At 34.8% G+C, this 20,299-nt stretch overlaps 2 protein-coding genes across 2 annotated transcripts; both read right to left on the reverse strand.

Moving 5' to 3' along the window:
* Nucleotides 1-976: 976 nt before the first annotated feature.
* On the reverse strand, nt 977-10,988 carry LOC128995046 (quinone oxidoreductase-like). The gene is made up of 9 exons (XM_054419920.1): nt 10,719-10,988; nt 8,044-8,170; nt 7,317-7,481; nt 6,899-7,062; nt 6,073-6,161; nt 4,848-4,932; nt 4,055-4,187; nt 3,359-3,454; nt 977-1,182 (listed from the first exon to the last, which is right to left on the reverse strand). The coding sequence occupies exons 1-9, from the start codon at nt 10,799-10,801 to the stop codon at nt 1,018-1,020; spliced, it is 1,107 nt and encodes a 368-aa protein (XP_054275895.1). The 5' UTR covers nt 10,802-10,988; the 3' UTR covers nt 977-1,017.
* A 2,649-nt stretch (nt 10,989-13,637) lies between these two features.
* Nucleotides 13,638-19,833, reverse strand: LOC128994422 (engulfment and cell motility protein 1-like). Its single transcript, XM_054418980.1, has 5 exons — nt 18,219-19,833; nt 16,621-16,905; nt 14,978-15,129; nt 14,677-14,798; nt 13,638-13,877 (listed from the first exon to the last, which is right to left on the reverse strand). Exons 1-5 carry the CDS (start codon nt 19,731-19,733, stop codon nt 13,720-13,722), a joined length of 2,232 nt encoding a protein of 743 aa, XP_054274955.1. The 5' UTR covers nt 19,734-19,833; the 3' UTR covers nt 13,638-13,719.
* Nucleotides 19,834-20,299: the final 466 nt, after the last annotated feature.

Genomic DNA, 20,299 nt, shown 5'->3' on the forward strand with positions numbered 1-20,299 from the left:
TCTACCGTGATTGAGGCGAAATTTCAATAGCACAATCTTTGCAGATGCTTATGGTGATCACTAATATAAAAGCTTGGCTTTTAAATTGAACCCCTTAAAGAATTTATTGGAGATATGAATTTTGATTAAGGGGTCATAATCCATGTCAGGCCCCAGCAACCGCCATGTCAGATGATAGAGGAATACGGTCCTAGTTACAATTAGATAGTAGCAGCATACTTGTTGGCCAATTTACTCTGAGCCTAGCAATCATCATCACCATTATTGAAGACTGTGATACTATTGACACTTTTTTGTAAACATTACTGTTGTTTGCTCTTACAGCTCTGTGTAAATAACAATTCATCTTGTTCTTAAGTTATTAAAGAATATTATATAGATTAAATACCGAAAACTTGCTGTAATACTATTAAATGTGAATAAAAATACTTAAAATAAATCTATTTTAATTACAGTAGTAATCTTATTCTAATTTTCTCTCACAATCCTAAAATCCTTCCAACTAAGTTTAACCAATTTACTATTTTATAACAATATTTTGAACACTGAAGTCGACATCACATTTTTATCAGCTAAAGCAATCTGTACGTGCCTCTCACAGATTAGATTCTATTGATTGAGTTGACATTATTGCCTAAAAATGTTTTTGCAAACTATCAACTTTCTAAGTTTACAATAACTTGCCGTTAAGTATTGGCACAAGATTCAAAGTGGGTGAACTGAGAAGGAATTACATTTGACAGAAACATATCTGTTGCCTGCCGTTCTGTCATCGACTAAGTTTCTCCATATTTTTTTATCTCTCCATATCAACTCATAATTTTTTGTACAAGCAAACAAAATTATGGTAGAATTTTTTATCAATCGGTATGAGCCAGTGAAAATGAGTACCGTACTGTAGATTCTAGGACGACCCACAGTATATAGGAAAATCAAAAGGATACATCTGTTTTTATAATTATCTAATTTATTTATTTACATTTTTAAATATTTTTAATCTACAGGTAACTATGAATGTCATGAAATTTTCAACACCAGCTTTCCATGGTGTCCGTGTTTCTTCATCAAGTCCTCGTGGGCTTGCTGGATATCTTCCATGAGGTATTCCCTGGCAATGACAGGTTTCACCCAACCCTCCTGCATGCCGGTGCTTATTGCTTCAATATATTTCTTCCATTGTTGCTGAAAAATTTAACAAAAATGGTTTCCAAATTGTGTTTTGGAGGTTCCAAGTATTAAAGTTAGTAAATGTTTTTCTTAGTATTGGAAAATGCTTGTTGATTAGTGATGGTCGAATCCAGGAATTTTGAATATCGAATCAGAATCCTATAGTTATTTGTGCAACTAGTGAGAAAAGTGAGCAATTGACTCACTCGAGAGAAATCCTTACTCACGAGCCGTAGGCGAGTGAGGAATGGTTTCTCGAGTGAGGCAATTGTACTTTGAACTCGAGTTGCACATTATACTTTTCCTACAGTTACCATAAAACAAAAAATGTTTTAAGAGTGGCACATAATATTCTTTCAAATTCACCTCTGACCCATAATTTGTTTTCCAAACCCCCAAGACTAATATACAAAAAAGCTCCTAACTTAAAAGACATTCTTTCAAAAACCAAACTACCTCCCACTTCCCAACCCTCAGCAAAACCTTCGGGCTGTAATCAATGCAACAAACCACGATGTGCCACTTGCAAATTAATCATCCCATCAAAAACTTTCACAAGCAGGCAAACAAAAAGATGTTATAACATAAATAGTAACATCACCTGTGAGTCTACTAATGTAATTTACCAAATTTCATGCAAAAATTGTCCTAAAGACTACATTGGCAAAACCACCAATGCTCTAAGAGTTCGTATGAATGGCCACAGATATGATGTAAACCATCCTGATAAACAAAAACCTGTGGCTATTCATGCGAGAGAGGATTCTCAAAATTTTGAACAATGTTATTCATTAAAAGGAATAAGAAAATTGGCAAAAGACGCACCAGACTTGAAATTAAGACAGCTTGAGCAAGCTCATCAATTAATACTTAAATCTAAAACACCTTCCGGTCTAAATTTGAGATAGTATATATATACATATATATATATATATATATAAAAAAAATTTTTTCTTTCTTTCTATCAAAACATTTTCTTTTTTACTTCTTCATAAATTATATGTATTTTGGATTTTTGCTAAAACCATATGATTCAGAGTGGTAAACACTTCTATTTGTTATTGTGTTTGTTCCTGAAGAAGGCTAATGCCGAAATATAGAAATTTCTATAAAAGTGTGTGATAAGTTTATTTTGAAAACATAAAACAAATAAATTGGTGAAGAAACATAACCTATTTTTACACAGAAGTGAACTTTAAATACAACATTTAATGTGAAGTGACAAATACAACAGTACAACAGCTGACCAGCTGATTTACAGCCAGTGCTGCCAACGTATTTCGCGCGCATACGACGTTGCCTGCATGTTACGCGCTCACTATTTCGTGCCTTCACGTTGCAAATCTGGAGTGAGACAAAGTAATTAGAGTGAGACAATGTTAACATTGTCTCACTGATGAGCGAATTGGCCACTTTGCTTTCTCAAATCAGTGAGAGAACATGTACATTGTTAGGTAACTGTAGGAAAAAAAAATTGAATCTCGAATCTTCAAATCTCGAGTATTAAAAATGAACCATATAATATTTATAACCACCACTAAGACAATAAACTCTATGGTTAGTCAATGTCACAGTATATGACTTTTGTGTAATTATTTTTGATCATCGAATCTTGAATCAGAATCTTTTCTTAGGATTCGATGGATTTGAGATTCGGATTCTACAAATCCTTATAGTTGATTCAGTTGGAGCCAGGGTTGCCACCCGTCCCAATTTTGGTTCTTTATGCCTGTATTTAAGCATATGTTAATCCGGAGGGGGAGGGGGACCATGTCCCGATTATTCCTAAACTGAGGTGGCAGCCTTGGTTGGAGCTGTCATATTGATTTTTTTTAAATTCAAGTAAGTTACAAAAGTGGCCTAATCTACAGCTGATATATTTGTAAACATAAATGTAGTAAATTGATAAACTTGTATGACACGTGCACAGCTTATTATCTGGCAAACGTAGCAATACTGACAATGTTAGCTCTGAAACAACTGTAGTATTAGCAATTGGACTGTATACAGTATTAGATTAATACTATACCATATTTCCTACTATAATCACATATAACTTGAACCGAATACCACCACCAAATACCACACCTAATACCAGATGATCTGGTTAGGGTACACTGGAAAATAAGTGTTTTACACACAACTAATGTTATTTGTGAATAAAACTACTAAAACTAGTTTATAAGCTTACCTTAGATATGTTGGCCACATTCACGCCGGTGACGTAACCTTCAGTTTTAATCAACAGTCTAGGATCTACAGTCACACTCTCTTTAGCTCCAACCACCTAAACATTAATCAGCTGACAAAAAAACATACAAACACAGTTTGTGAAGAGATTTTGATTTAAAGCACAGAACTCGCACTGAGCCAACTTTGCCTCGCTGGTGAGCTAGGCCAGATTGGGGGGGGGGATAATAGAACTGACATCACTTTATGCATGCTTTTGAAATAATAACAGTAAACGCAGCGCTACAAGAATTTGGTGTAGACACTAGCAAATTCAAACGCAACTTTTTATTGGCTGATTGGCTCATGAGACTCCTGGTTAGTGTCTTTTTCCGTGGCTTAAGGCACAGTTAGGATTAGGATAATAAGTGAAAGTTGTCAAATGTCATAGTAATAAATGGAGATTTCTGCGTTTGTAAATCAATAATTATCATATTTTTGCATCATATGGTGTGCATTTCTACAACAGTTCAGCTTTTAACCATCAAAGTGAAATATTAATGTATAAAGTAAAGCAAACCTGATTCCACCGTCTTCACAGTGAAATTCAATATGCCTTAGAAACTCACAATTTATTATTTTACTGTAACGGTAAATTTATTTTTAGGTCTCAATAAGGTATTAAAACACTTATAATAGGTATATTTTAATAGCTTACCGCTATCCTTCCTTTTGGACCAATTGATGCTAAATCTTTAGCCAAATTAGTGGTAGCTCTATTTTCTAATATTGCATCAAACCCAACAGCATTTGGTACCAAATCTAACGCTTGCGTAAGGTGTGTTGCTTCGCTGAAAAAATACATTCCAAGTTTAAAATTCCCAACTATTTTATTAAAATTTTGGCAGTTAGAAAAATAGATTTTATATTGAATATTTCTGATTTCCACTTCACAATTTCATATGACATTCAATATCTATTTTAATTGTATTCAGTGAATTGGATACATCAAACTAGCATGTATCCAATTCATTGGGACATGTTATAGTCCCAATGATAAGTAATCCAATATTAATAAAACTAAAATCCTGAGGAACAAAGCAAGTAAAAATCTTATATAGAAAATGCTATATTTCGTTTGTTTTAAAAGGTACCGGAACATCGCTTATCTGTTCTCAAAATGTTACTTCTTCATTCTTGGGAGAACACTATAGCAATACAAGAGACCCGTTGAAACATTTTAAGGTAAAATGTAAGCAATTTATTATGTCTAACCATAGACAAAAAGAATTAAATATAGACCGTCAGCTGTGCTGCGGTTACCATAGGTTCTGGCGCACACCGCTTGGAGCGCCACGGTAGTTACAGCGTACGCGCTACATAAACTACTGCGGTGTGCGCCGGAACCTATGGTAACCATGGTAACCACAGCACGGCTGACAGTCTATATTTCATTCTTTTTGTCTATGGTCTAACTTATTGAAAGGAATAGTTTGCATTTTTTGACTTACCGATGATTGACAACATAGTCTGCTCCAATCTCTTTCACCATTTTTAACCCTTCTTCCGTGCCAGCGGTCCCTACTACAATTGCTCCTAAGAAAGGAAATAAAACTAATGTTAGTTATGAATCTCTATTTTGGAAGAAATGTTTCAGTGGTGTTGAATTTGACAAATCAGTAGGCTAATTTAGAACCTACAAGAACCAAAATTAGCTTAGAACCTACAGAACCTAAATTTCTAAAACTAGATTTGGTCCAGTGTAGCCAGGCAATGTGATTTTCCATAATTTAATGCAGAACAACATGCCAAAGTTTATTCTTTCTGAGGTGGATTAGAGAGTTTTATGGATGCTTTTTCCCTAATGAGTCATAAAAATATAATAAGTCCTCTTTCAATGAACTCCGCAACTATTTGTTTTAAATCTGAACTCAACTGGTGCCATGCATCATGTCGTTTTGATTACACTTGTTATTTTCATGTTAAGAATCCCATATAATAGCTTCTGAAAGGTGGTTTAGTTTGTTTTTGTTTCATATATTTTCACTTGACACAATCACGTCAAAACCACATCCCACCAAGTGTGGAAAATTTATTGTTTATGATCACAAGTACGACAAGAGTGTACAGGGTCTCACATTCGGATTGCATGTGAAATTTCAGTTCCTTGTTCCTTGGGCTTTTGGCCCATTCCAAAATCTATAAACCACTAACAGACCAAGCAGGACATGCCAAAGGCACTGAATACAGTCATGCACACACTAGGTCTCATTATGACTGAACGAGAGTGTTCTAGTAAAAAATAACAAACCCTAGCTTGACTGAACTTTAAAATGTTTGACTAAAGTGAGTAAACATCACCGATTTATCTCTGTAAATTAGGTTAACCACAGAGAAGTAAGGTACAGAGGACACATTGAATAGTACATATAAGTGGTGTATAGAACTAGTTGCTGGTGTCTGGGGCAAAGTCCAACACCGCCTCCTTGCCCAAGTGTACTACAACCCTTACAATGGGGGAAGACACTGTGCCCTGTGCGTTAGGAATTTCTCCACAGTGCTTGCCGTTCGGGCTCGCTTCCTTCTTCGTCACAAGTATATTTCCGGCACAACATACCAGAGCTGAAAGCTCATGGTCACCCATAGGCAATTTTTCTCTGCAATTTCCTTTTCTGTGGATTAATATGTAAGACGTGCCTTTTCTTTTCTCAAAATATGTGAAATGTGATAACTCACCGATATGCTTTGCGATCTGAACAGCTGCTGAGCCCACTGCCCCACTTGCTCCATGCACAAGAACTAACTCGTTCTTCTTTATTTTTAGTCTAAAACAATAAAAGACTCAAAATGTAGTTTGAACATAATGGGTAATGTTTTGAAAAAAACAAAATCACACTACACAGCATACTTTGATATGGATACACAAAATACCCAGTAAATTTGTATTTAGGTTGTAAAAAAAAATTATGAGTTGAAATGTTGAAAACTAATTAAGTTTACATATATCAACGAAAAGGGACATTTTAAAATGCATGTACAGAAACAAAACAGTGTTAACAAGTTTTTTTTTCAAACACACTTAACATTTTTCAATGGCTGATAAAAATGTAATAATTGTAAACCAGATTGTTAGGTTTTCAAATGGTAAACTTGTATTTCTGAAACTAACTAAAATATTTTGGTAAAGTTCAATCCTCAGAAGTGCAAAAATGTACCTTTTCAGTTTCTGCCTCTTGGAATGGATGATTGAATGAGTATTTGTGGGAGATACCCATAGGCCTACATAGACTTAGAAAGATTAGATCATACAACACCATCACACCAGATTGCATCTACTAGGGAAAAGGTGAGAGAAGAATTAGAGTGTTGAACAAATAAAAGATCTTTGTTACAAAGATCAGCTGGTTTGTTAGCAAAGTACATACATTTACTAAACACTTAATGATCAAGGATAGCTGGGTTAAGTTTCTACCCAAAAAATTGCTTATTCTCAGGATCGGATTTACAACCTTCTGAATACTAAGTGAGCGTCTATGAGCATACCATCAACAAACATCCTTACTTGGTCACTAGCCCTCTATAAGCTGTGAAGTACGCCACATAGATAGCCGCTCCCTCCGCATAGCTCATGTGGGACGGTAGCCTCAACGTGTGGTCCACATCACATACTGCATACTCCGCATAGCCTCGATCATGCGGCAGACAGCAAATTACCCGGTCACCTGGCTTACAACAACTAATTTCAACTTCTGCAATCATATTAGCCTGATAGACTCACCAGTTGAAAGAAACCACATTTTTATTCCCCCAGAGGTTAGGTGGTAAAATTTAACTAGCCTAACGTTTTATAACTTATATAATTCATTCTGTAAATACTAAAGTTGACATTGAATATAAATGGACAATTTATTGATCATGGATACCGTAGTATTGGGGTCCAGAGTCACTATTACACTAATTTGCAGAAAGTGACACAGTACCTTGTATTGATTACAATTTTCATCTCCTGTGTCTGTTATCGTGACCACATCGCCAGCGACTTCCTTGCCTAGGATCAGCGGCAACTTTGGACTGGAGGAAAATGCTCGTTCTCTCAAATATGCATCCACAGGGTTAATACCAGCTGCGTGGACTTTGACTAACACCTGTAAATTTACGTTAAATAAGTTAGGTAATCTAAATACTTAATATAATAAGGGGTTTCTCTGTTACATCTTTTTTCAGCTGGCCTACCTGACCGATTTTCACGATTGAAGTCTCGTTTTAAAGCTTATGATCCAGTGCACCTGCCATTCGTAAAGAACAAGGTGATTTCTTTTAAGGGCCTCGCCCCCCTCGTTTTTAAACTATTCTAGAATTCAGTTTTAAAGTGACTGACAAACTTTCTTTATACAGGTTTGAATATGAATTTTAATCCAACAGCTGATCCTTGAGTTGAATGTTTAACCTCAGTCAGATTGTAAATAAAAAACAGACAAAACAGTTTATGAAAATTGATTGTAAGGATACTTTTTTGATGTTTGAAACATGTTTGAAGTAGGTAAATCACTCTTTAGCCTTAATTGTGTAACCTCATAGATCTTTGTTTTATACCAACTTTGACAGAATCATACAAACAGTGGAAGATTTCTGGTTTTATGAATCTTGTTGAATATTAACCAGTAAAGCCATTTTCTTAGTGATTAGGTTACCTAATTGTTTACACACCTGCCCTTCTGTTGGTATCGGAGTAGGAACATTTGTCTCTACTTTGAGTACTGAAGGTCCGCCAAACGAGTGGATTTGTATTGCTTTCATTGTAGTGTTTATTTTCCTCAGAGGACTTTTGAGAGAGCTGAAAACCAGTTTAATTTGCAATAAAAAATATCTATAACTTTAAAAAACTTATAGAATTTTTCCCATGGTTTATAATGTTTTAAACGTAACAGATTCTTAATGTAGCCATTTTTATCGACCTAAATGAGATTTGTCAACCGTAGGTCTAAGTGGTGTATACTTTAATAAGGATTACAGTTTTTTAAAATAATTAATAAATACTGTACTGATTCTAAAATTTAATGCTGACAAACAATTTATTGAGATTTAATGACAATTTATTGTTTACGCAACGATCGCGTAAAGATAGTGTTAACGACAGGAGTTGAAAATTTAAGATACAAGCCTTGGCGAGTGCCTTAAAAACTTCTACGAATGTCGTTAACACTATTTACGTGAGTTGCGTACGTACAACTTTACACCTATGACCAGGTTTTAATTACTAATAGGCCTAATCACTACTCAAAACTTCTAAGAGAGGTTATGTTTTCGTTTATAAACTCTCATTGCCACTGACATTGATGCAACGACTCATTGTACCAACCACTAATTGCACCAATCGTTAACAATTAAATTGAAAAACAGCTGATTAGTTGAAGTTCGAAGCATTAGGCTACAATTTTAAACCTCATTGGTCCGTTACCTGTGTTTTTTAGTAGAACTATGCTGTTATGTAACTAAACAATGCTGTTATGTAAAACTTTTCAATTTTAAGAACTGAATTGAAATGGCTAGGCTACTTAAAAAACGGTTGTAGGAAAAAGCTTTTCAAAATGAATATATGGCTATATGCTCAACAAACTTGTTAGCAGTTACACGTGGAAGCTAACACATAAAAAAGTCCTGAAGATACAACTTTCTTGAAATCTCCCTCCTTATTTACTAAGTTAGGCTAAATTGACCATTAATTTTTTAACAAGAAAAAACAGTTTTATTTTCAGCTAAAAAAAAAAATACAAATTTGTTAATTTTTTCCCATTTACACAACTTGTTCAATGTTAGATTTTTCTAAGGCTTTGATCTCACAAGACCGATTCTTTGATCCAAGCTAGGCTATATCATTAATCTTAATCAAAAATCAAACTAATGGACGTTATACAACAGAAAACTATAAAACTTATTCAGGCCAACAACCTTTCTAATCTGTTTGAATCTTTATTGCGCAATTGCTAAAATAACATAAAATTATGTGTATAAAAAGAACCAACCTTTGAAATGAAAATAAAACATATCAATTCCCATATTATGGTACATTTAAGAAAATATTTTTGACATAAAATATCTAAAAGATTACCTACAGTAGGCTAAGGCTAGTTGTTTGCCGAAATTGAATTAGCCTAAAGATAAATTCATAGAAATGAGGAAAATTCAAAAAAACAATTTGAATCCCAGAGTTAATTCTAGAAATAAAAATAGGGTACCAACATATCAAAAGTCTGACCTGAGTGTTGTTTTAATGAAAACGAACAATTGGCTAATACAATTTAAGTTAATTGATCATTCCACTTGTGTGAATCTGGCAATAACTCAGCAATAAGTAGTGCGCGCGCCTTATAAAATCTATTGCTGGCGTTTTGCGGAAAAATACGACCGCGTAGTTTATTACCGATATTGTCACCTGATAGAGGACACATTAACGGACGCGACAGTATCAATATCATGTACCTGGGGAGTGAGTTCAGGTAAAGAGCAATAAAGTGTGCGCACCTTCAAAAACCTATTGCTGGCCATTTACGGAACGTGCTCTCTACAGGCGCGCACACTACTTATTGCTGCATTTACCCCCCTTAACTAAGTCCCCAGGTACATGATATTGATACTGTCGTGTCTGTTAAAGTGTCCTCTATCTGTTGGCATTATCTGTAATATGGTTCGCGGCCGTATTTTTCCGCATACGGCCAGCAATAGATTTTATCAGGCCCGCCTACTTCTTTATGCTGACTTTACCCCCCCTAAATTACTCCCTGGGTACATGATATTGATACTGTCGTGTCCGTTAAAGTGTCCTCTATCTGTTGGCATTAATATGGTTCGCGGCCTTATTTTCCCGCAAACGGCCAGCAATCGATTTTATCAGGCCCGCCTACACTACTTAATGCTGACTTTACCCCCCCCCCCCTAAATAACTCCCTGGGTACATGATATTGATAGCCTACTGTCGTGTCCGTTTAAGTGTCCTCTATCTGTTGGCATTATCTGTAATATGGTTCGCGGCCGTATTTTCCCGCAAAACGGCCAGCAAATAGATTTTTTAAGGCACTCGCACTACTTAAATTGCTGAGCTATTGCCAGGTTCACCAATGTTTGTGCCAATAGATATGGAAGTGTACCCCAAAAGTGGACCTTATCTAACTTAGTTAATCCCTCTTATATCACTCAAGGGAAGGAAGTAAGATAAGTTAGGCAGGATAGGCCAGTTGTTACCGAGTACAGTAAGCTTATGTAATTGAAAGAATTAACTTAGCTTAACTTAGGTGCTAGCTTAAGTTATAGCCTACTTATAAATTATTTCATGTACCTAAATTCTTAAAACTAAACCATAGAACAGTTAAAAATAATTTACATACCTTAATCCCATTGGTAAAGATGAAGTTAAGGTATTTAGTAAACATAATGAACATGTAACACTTTTAAAAATAACACCAGACATTTTCACTGAACAAAGTGAAATCCGAGATGATTAAGTTTACTTCCAATTGCCTAACTTAGGCCTAGACCTATCTCCACTACAGGAAATTAACAAACTGCAGTCATCACTGAGTGTTGTAAGGTTAAGAAAAGAGGTTAGGTTATGTTGTCATTCTGGGTCAAAGTCAGAATTCCAACTTCCTAGTTCTAGGTCTATTCCAATTAAACAAAATCAAACCAAGATCGAGAATAACCGGACCGGAAGAAGAAGAAATCCTAAGATGAATCCCTGTTCAGTGTTCACAATCACATTCACAAAACACAACAATAATCTCAATCTATTTTTTTTTAGCACAGCACAGCTGAGAGCTGATTTGTTAACAGCTGATTGTTATCTGTATAACGACACCAACAGACGATACAGTATCTTCTTCTTCTTATCTTGTTTGCTCTCCGTTTCCAGTAGACTTAACTAAATGCCATGTAGCTTTCTAGAAAATACATTGATTTTGATTTATTATTTCCTTTGTAGAGTATTTAACAAACTAGTGAGCTATCACCTTCACATATTTCAAAAATTACAAAATATGTTACACCAGTCAAATTTATAGTTAGGTACTGTATTTTATAAAATCGTTGTTTAAATAATTATATTTTAAAATAATTAATTTAAAACATAAATATCCACGCCTAGGAAGCTATAGTTAAAATTAAAATTTTATAAGTCAAGAGTTTTTGTTTATTGTATGGTTATGGCATATCCAGCCACCTATCAGGGAGAGGGATGGTACCTAATTCATGCCCCTCTTTCAGCCCTTGACACTTGCTTAAATTAATAATTTGTCTAAAAATCAAATGTTTAAAATCGTCTCACTTAAAAAAGCTAAATCCTATGCTCTTAAATACATTGCTCTTGAATCCAGTTTTTCTCTCAATATGTTGGCCGAACAACCCCACTCGAATAGATGACAAAAGGATTCCTATAATTGTCTGTGCCATAATTTGTGAAGAGCCATCAAAAGACAATCATTGAGTGGTACAGGGCATAAAATAACATGTTAACTGGGCGACAAAAGTGTCGCCCAGTGCTGAGATTTTGTCGCCCAGTGACTATGGGTGGTGCCGGCATATTTTTTTTTAATGATTCACATTTTAAATCTATAGGAATTTAAAATAACATTATGTAAATATTTTAGAGTATTGAGCTTTGTAAAATTTTGGCCCAAGAGACTATTTACAAGCAAATATAGCCTAATCTAAAAATTCACTAAAAGATACATAGAAATGTGTAATTTTCACTTAAATTTATCCAAAAATTTCCGGGGTGGCCTCGGACCCCCCTTTTTGATGGGGGTATGAATACCCCCAGGCCCCCGGTAAGTCCGGCGCCACTGTCGCCCACTGGAAATCCCTTAAAATATGCTCTGGAGTGGTATGTGGTTTATAGTCCATGCCACAGCGACATGACCACTCTGTCATTCCTCATTTCATCATCTATCAGTAGTAACATCTTTGACTATTGATACAACTAGACATTCCATCACCCATGTTAAAGTTGTCGCCAATGTTTTTAGTCAAATTTCTCGTATTTGATGTGAGCCACTGACAGATTGCGCTGATCTATAGAACTAATTTCTGTCAAATACATGATGTTTTTTACCAAGTTAAGCTGATGGAACGACTTGTGAGCTATAGCAACTTTTATGACCCACCAACTATGTCAGCAAGAAAAAATAAGGTAGAGAATTTAATTTTAGACACTATCACATTCTGTGACTGCCTCAAACGACTAAATTCTTTTTTAGTGAAAAATTGGTGACAGCTGCTCCATATAGATGGGATGTTTACTTCTGTATCCATCGTCAATAGTATGGTGTACATCTAGGCATCTAAGTGCAAAACATAACTAATAGTTTTATCCAAGACCACAGATAAGTTGGATTGGAACAGAGGATACACTCCATGGTACACTTAAGTAGTGTCTAGCTGTCTATAGTAGCTGGTGTCTAGGGTTAGTCCCACATCCCCTCTGACAACCATAATTATTACAATCCTCTCAGTGAAGGAAGAACCTGTGCCCTGTGTGATAGGAATTTCCACACAGGGCTCACTGTTTGGGCTCTTCCTTGCGTCATAAGTATATTTCTGGCACAACTGGAGCTGAAAGCACACTGTGTTTGTCCCATTTGTGTTTCCTCAAGAGTAATTACTTCTCTGTGCTAAATACTCACCCCTTTATAGTTATAAATGTACAAAGATTGAATAACCCTGCACTTTCTTTAAAATCAACATGAATATATGGTGTAGAACCTGAAGAGTTGTTAAATAAGTAAATTGTATAGGATGGTTAAAATTTTATGTAATACAATATATGATATTATAAATCGGAAAAAAACAAGTTGTCCAAGTAGTTTAAATTTTAAACTTATTCATTAGAATAATCTGGATGTATAGAAGTTAGAAGAGTTAGTTGCATTAGTAACCCCTTGAAGAGATATTTCATTGCTTGTTAATGTGTCAGGCTATTAATTTGGTGTATTAAGTTTATAAGTTATAAGTTTCGGCTAATAGGTTTTTGAAATATCAGCATTAACTTGCTTTATTTGTGAAAATTTCATGTAATTGTCAGGCAATTTTTCCAGGCTATCACAATACTTATTGAGGATTTTTTGGTGACGTCGACGTGAAACATACAGTGCAAAGGTTTCCTAAATAAAATAGTTATAATTTTGGAGTCAATTTTGACTTTTATCCTTTACATCCAAGCTGGAAATGTTTCCTATACCTTCCCTGACGATTCCCTGGAAATGATTTAGTTTTTCAAAATAGGATAAAAAAAATGTCGTTAGACACAAAAGTTTTTATAAGAAATATTTTAAACTTTGTTTGAAAAAATGAAGCACAACTCTTATAAACTATGACTGATTTAGAATGTATAAATCATGGATTGCAAAAGTCGTAGCTGGGAGGGTCGAGGGGGATGGGGGGAGCTTCGTCCGGTATGTCAATACCATCCAGGTTCAACAAACGCAACCGAAGTTCCATATCTATCAAACAGTTTAAGTCTCTCTTCATGCCGATACTCTTCATTTCATTCCCTAAAAAAGAAAAAATATTTTTATTAGGAAGCACCTATAGAACAATGAGAGATGCAATAACCGTAATGTTAGACATCAGTGGTACTAATTGACTATTGGAAGGAGGATGGCTAAAACCACCTGGAAGGCATGTGCTGTAGCTGTAGTTACACAGAGTGTCCAATAAAGAATGTGCCAAACTCAAACGCCAATGGTGATATGGTGATATGCGCCAACAGGTCAAAATTAAGAGAAATTTTTGTATCTTTATAATAGCTTCAAAGACTTTTAAACTGATAGAATAAGTTGGATAACAAAATAATTATGACATTAATAATTTAACATTTGACAAAAATTTAAGTAAAAGAAAAAAATAAATAAGGAAAAAGTTAGTATATTTACCATATTGAGTGATTTTGAAATATTAACCACACAGTGAAATATTTTTATTTCTTTCTATGTGCTAGATGTGGCCCAAGAGATATTTGCCTCCTCCCCCTTCCCTGCAGGAGAAATTTTCTCTTTGTTGCATCCCAACAAACCTAAAACCTCTTGCGCCCCTGGCCTGGTAAGCTCTCTAAAGCCTCTAAAGCAGTGAGCTCGGGCCCATTTACTACAAAACGGCCCTCTTGATATGAAATATGACTTAAAATTTGATGGCTGTCAATTTTTTTAAAATTTAAATGTCATAACCTACTGGTTGCTGGTACTTATTGACTATCCTGCATTGTTTTGTATCCAATGTCAAAATTAACTGAACAAAAAATGTTTCAGTCAGTTTGAACCATCGATATTTTTACCTTAATAATCATAGTCTTACCTAACAAACTGTTAATAGCATCAGTCCAATGGTCGTAGACTTCTTGAGTTGGAGCTATAAAATCTAGAGAAGATTCTTCGGTTATGAGTGAAAACGCTAGTTCTCCACTTGTTACTCTTGATCTGAAATATCAAATTAGTTTAAATTTGCAGTACAAAAATTGCTACCCCCTTTAAATTTGCCATCAAACTTTAAAAAAGTTCTAATTCCTTTAGTAGAAAATCTATAGTCAAAGATATATCAAGCCGCAGAATTTACTGGTCTACTTCAAGATAGTAAATCTCTGTCAGACAAAACCTACTTTGATAGTTTGATGTGGGGACATCTTCTGCCTGTTACGATAGATTTAACATCTTCCATCATCAGCTGATTAACTTCTCCTTCGACCTCGTAATACTGGATGGCCTTCTCGTTTGTAGTGAGGGACGCAAACCATGTCTTGTTTCTCACTCTCTAAACAAAACGTTAGCTTTACTGTGGTACTAAAATGTTTATAACTATAACTGAACTTTACATAATGAGTAATCTCCCAATCGGTTTAGAACGTAAGCTTGATTCAGAAAATTGGAGAGTACAAATAAGAAGCTTCAGATTCTTCATCAATGGAGTGTATGTTAGTCTATTGCTCATTGCAAAAAGTGTTTTGTGAATATAATTTTATTTTTGAGAAGTCACTCTGTGAATCCCCAAGGCCAAAATACTTTTTTGGGTTTGTGTATCCACCACAGTGTGTTTTTGTCGCCTTAAAACTGTGCATAGCCTACTTGAGTGTACTTGAAAAAGTCACATTATTCTCCACACAGTTCCACAGTATTATTCACATTAACCTACACTTCGCAAATTATGTTTACAGAAAGAAATATGTCAAGTTGAAAAAACGCAAATATGAGAACTAATAAAGGCTCTAAATCCAATAAATCTTCTCTAGTAAAAAAAAACCTATAGTTCAGCCGCTTAGAAAACGACCTGCACGCTGATGCTAAACCAATGCTGGAGGAGGTCGCTTTCTAAGCGGCCGAACTATAATACTCGTGCATATTTATACCTAAAATAAATAAAAGTTGCGTTTTCACAAGGCCGGTATAGGCAGGCAGGTTAATTGCCTTAAGTGTATTTCAAGTTACTTGAGGGTAGGTTACTTGCCTGCCAACTTACTTCATGTAATAATCAGTTTTACAGTAGAACCCCGCGGTTGACCGAAATAAAGGGGGGAGAGCCGTTTTGGATAACCAATATTTCGGTTAACCTGTCATATGCTAAAAATAGCCAGGGTAGCTAAATGTATTACCAGGGTGTGTAGGAAAAATGAGTTTACGCCACACTACACTATTTTGACGAACTTCTCACACAAGGATTTAGTCCAGAAAACAGCTGTTTGCCACCAGCTTAATCAAATGGGGTTTTATTGCGTACTACTTTACTGTAATGAGTTTTACCGTACACCAATCAGCTGATTATACTGTATTTGGGTGGCAATGAGTAGTTATAAACAAAAACATAACCTCTCTTGGAGGTTATGACTAGTGATTTTTAGTCCTTTAGTTGGTGGTAATATATAAGGATTTGTACAGATTTAGTAGTATGGCGAAATATATCGTAAGTAACTCGTCCAAAATGGGTTAACCGGACTCGTATGGTAATCCCGTACCCGAATTTGTCTCGCTCGGGAAAGACCATACTCTCATCCGGTAACAACTTATTTTCAGGACTATTAACCGTAATATACTATTAAAACAATGTCTATGTAATACAGTGTTTCATTTCAGCTACAAAAATGTAAAAATATAGAAAATACTTTAATTAAACCACTGAAGTTACTAAAGCATATTTTATCCCTGTTATTTTATGAAGTATTGTATGAACTGTATTATTTCTTTTAACTCGGGTTTTGGTTATCCCGAGTTCGGTTAATCGGGGTTCTACTGTATAGTGATTGTCAATTACCTGATTTCTCTGAGCATTCCATACTGGAAACTCTGACCCAGTCTTTACAAACTGTAACCTTTGTTTCTTGATGATTTCCTTAGTCTCGCCCACCAGTGATGCCTTCAGCTGCCTCACTGCAGGAGAGTTTGCTAGAGTGTTGCGTTCTTTCTCAACCTGCTCTTCTTGCCACTGATTCCTCACTGCCCAATAAGACAGCGTTGACAAAACAGAATCTAACTGATCGAAGGTGACAGGTTGGGTCTCCAGCGCTTTCAAGAGTTGCCTTTGAAGAACTTGAAATACCTTGAGTAAATAAGTATAAACCTCATTTTGAATTTATAATTGACTCGATACATTTACCACATACCAGTAGTAAATGTAAATCTAAAGGAAAGAAGATAAACAAATCACTCTTCAAGTTTTAATCGACAATAAATATTTTACTGTGTACTAAAAGTATGTGGAACAATGAAATGTGTCACTAAATATTTCAGTGCAGTTAATAGTTTGTACAATTTTATAATTGAAAACGCCAGCACTAAGGAATGCCAGTTTGCCTTTATTCTGGTGTACCTACTTTAAGGTAATGTTTAATTAAATGTTAAAAAATATATGGTTTGTATTAGTTAAAAACATAACCAAGCCCAATATAGTAGTAATATTTAAAAAAGTATTTTTGTGTTAATGTTTTTAAGAACTCCAATTATATTTATATATATTTTTTATTACCTGTGTTTTTGAGCTAGTAGTTTGTATTCACCCTATGTACATTTCACCAGCTTTTGTGGCATCTTCAGGTCTTCTTATTACAAAATAAGAAATATTTTATTGAAATCAATATAATTCTAGATTAACAAGACCCCTGAAGCTAAGATCATATGGTCAATAAACTACTAGCTCAAGGATGCAGGCAACTAAAAGTTAGTTAAATTTAAAAATATTCATAAAGTTCAACTATAGATAAAACATACTCCCTTGGTAGATTTCCCACCCTTATGGAACAGCTGAAGCTAACTTTATCGTTAGTTCTGTCTGGTGCACAGGTAGATGTTGTGTTTTGATTACAATTTTTGTTTCTTGTTATTTCAGTCAAAAACCTAGTTTAACCAAATTATACGATCTAATCATAAACAACAACTCATACTCTAGTTATATAACTAAACAGTAAAGCAAAAATCATTAAATTAACTCTAAAATAAGAGAAACCAAATTTTGTCGACACTAGCCACTAGTGTCACCAGACATGAACTAGACACGATCTTCAAAATTTACAACGGGATGGGAAGTCTACTTGTGTTGGTTAGTCTTTGGTTGAACATATTGATTAGCTTACAAGTTTAGTATACTTAATTATTGAAGTTTAGTTTGAAGATGGTTGGTAAAGATAATCTTGAAAACAAGTTTTGATACCTATAAGTAGAGGAAATAGAACTATGAGAATCTCTCTGCTTCTCCATTCTCTAGCATATATCTCATAAAACAAAAGTATCACAATCAAAAACCTACACATCATAATTTTTTTATAGATTTATTTCCTTAGTTAAGTTTTAAAATATTGTTAGTATTTTATTTATGAAACCATATTTTGCCTTAATTACAAAATTAAATTACATTACCTTTTCCAAATCAGATGCGTTTTTCGCCTTCATTTCCCTTTTGGTTTTATGCATGAGGTTAACAGTTTTTGAAAAGAGCTCCTCCAAGAAAGGAGATGCAGTTAGAAAGACGAGTGGACAGTAAGCAGTTTCGTCCCTCTCCGGAATATATCCAATTCGAAGAACCTTCGTGCAAAGAAGTTGCACTATTTGTTCACAAGTTTGCAAATATCGAGTATAACTGTTTCCGTCGTCTGACAAAGCTATTTTGTAATCATCATGATGATTCGTGTGAAAGTAGAACACGCAATCAAAAGTCAATTGAGAAATTAACTTATCGTTTTTGGAACCATTCCGTTTGACCTCAGGCACAAAAACTGTGTCATCAACTTCTTCGTCATCATCGGAAGCGTACAACACACTGCTGGACATAGAAGGCGTTAAACTGTAATTGTCTTCATCTTGATAATCGGCTTTTGTCAAGGAAACGTTGCTGTTTGCAGTCTTCAAGGGGAAAAAGTTTGCGTCAAGTTCTTTCTTTACTGTTTTCTCAAAAGTGTTTGATTTCAGGTAAGGAACTACATCGGGCAAGAATGAATCACTCTTTACCACCCTCCTGTAACGTTGTTTATCAAGAGTAAGTATAAGACTTTGGTACACATATAATTCATGAGATAAGTAGGCAGGTACTTGAGAATTTGTTGAAATTATGTTTGTGTATATTGTATCTTTCAATGGCTTTGAATTCATCTTTTGAAGCAGCATTCTTTGATTTTTCAATCTAGTGCTTTTTAGAGTCATTGCATTTAGTAAGGCTAAAACATTGCTCTGAGTTTGAGGAGAGTCCCTGCTCCACAGGTGATGAACAATATCATCCACACTGACCAGAGAAGTCAAAAACTCCGAGTCATTTTTAGCTAACACTATTGCTTCTAAGACTTCAAGGGCTGTTTCAATTATACTTTCTTGTATATGGTGATCACTTGTTACTATGTCTTTCAATTGTAAAAGAAATTCCTTATCTAAGGCTTTTAAGAAATTATTCTTTATAAGGTTCAGAATCACTTGGAGTGCTTTACTGAACAAATCCTTTGTAAGAACAGATTCGTTCAAAAGTTTCCTTAGAGCGGAGTATCCTAGAGGGAAAAACTCTTTGCAAAATGTTGGATCAGCGCTACAAATAGCGGCTTTTTTCAAAGCCCAGTGCAAATTTTCTATTGAAGAATTAGAGTCGAGTTTTTCTCGGATCATTTTAGCCAAAAGTGGTGCGCTATATACTAACTTAAGCTCGTGTCCGTTCTTGATCATGTAGCGATTGAACTCGGTTATGTAAGTAAACGAGTCATTGTCACTTACTTGAGACAAGAGTTGAAGAGCAAACTTGTTTTTCTCAAAAGTCACTTGACTCTGTTCACAAACTTCTTGGATCACTATTTCCAAAGGTTGATCTTGGGCCAACTTAAATAAAATCGCATTGTTGTTGGATTGGATGGCTACTTTAACAACATCACTGCTCGGAGACTGCATGGTTAACATGTATTATGCAGATTATCTGTAACCACACTGTAGCTATTTTGTTATAATTCAATCTAGATTTTTGTCTAAACACCAGTAAACAATTCTCGAAAGATGACTAAAGCACACTCTTGAGTTGTGTGGAAATGCTACTCTTATCAGAAGATAACACACCCACTCCTTTATCTCTGAAAGGCAACAGCTGATAGCAAACCTGAAACTTGCAGATTTAGTCAACTTTATATACCACCTTAATTAGACATCCAGACATCAATTTAAAAACTTATTTTGAAATTATAACTTATATTTAAATATTTATGATTTGCTGTAGTTCAAATAAAATTACAATGTCGTAGGAAACATCCATAAAAATCTTTATGTTTACAAACAATGTTATGGGAGTATAGTAAAATTAATTATCAAAATCAGAAAGAGATATTAGGCACCGATAGTTTTATGGAAAATATTGTAGATTTTTTATGGTAAATAAAATATTGAGACTGGTAATATTTTGGCATGTAGGCCTATCGAGGAAAAATGGAAGTGATAATAAAAGATTACAAAAAGGAAATAACATTTGATATATT

Source organism: Macrosteles quadrilineatus, unplaced genomic scaffold (assembly GCF_028750875.1).
Source record: "Macrosteles quadrilineatus isolate MER2022 unplaced genomic scaffold, UCM_ALF_1.0 Scaffold_5__1_contigs__length_97177068, whole genome shotgun sequence".
Lineage (NCBI taxonomy): Eukaryota > Metazoa > Arthropoda > Insecta > Hemiptera > Cicadellidae > Macrosteles > Macrosteles quadrilineatus.

What these genes read in the sequence shown, in the direction of transcription:
- LOC128995046 (XM_054419920.1), bottom strand. Translation starts at nt 10,801, where the DNA reads ATGTCTGGTGTTATTTTTAAAAGTGTTACATGTTCATTATGTTTACTA. An exon ending in TATAGAGGGCTAGTGACCAA is followed by an intron (nt 6,162 to 6,898) that starts GTAAGGATGTTT and finishes TTATTGTTTTAG; the next exon opens with ACTAAAAATAAAGAAGAACG. An exon ending in TCAGATCGCAAAGCATATCG is followed by an intron (nt 4,933 to 6,072) that starts GTGAGTTATCAC and finishes TTCCTTTCTTAG; the next exon opens with GAGCAATTGTAGTAGGGACC.
- LOC128994422 (XM_054418980.1), bottom strand. Translation starts at nt 19,733, where the DNA reads ATGTTAACCATGCAGTCTCCGAGCAGTGATGTTGTTAAAGTAGCCATC. An exon ending in ACGCATCTGATTTGGAAAAG is followed by an intron (nt 16,906 to 18,218) that starts GTAATGTAATTT and finishes TATTTACTCAAG; the next exon opens with GTATTTCAAGTTCTTCAAAG. An exon ending in CCCCACATCAAACTATCAAA is followed by an intron (nt 14,799 to 14,977) that starts GTAGGTTTTGTC and finishes TTGATATTTCAG; the next exon opens with ATCAAGAGTAACAAGTGGAG.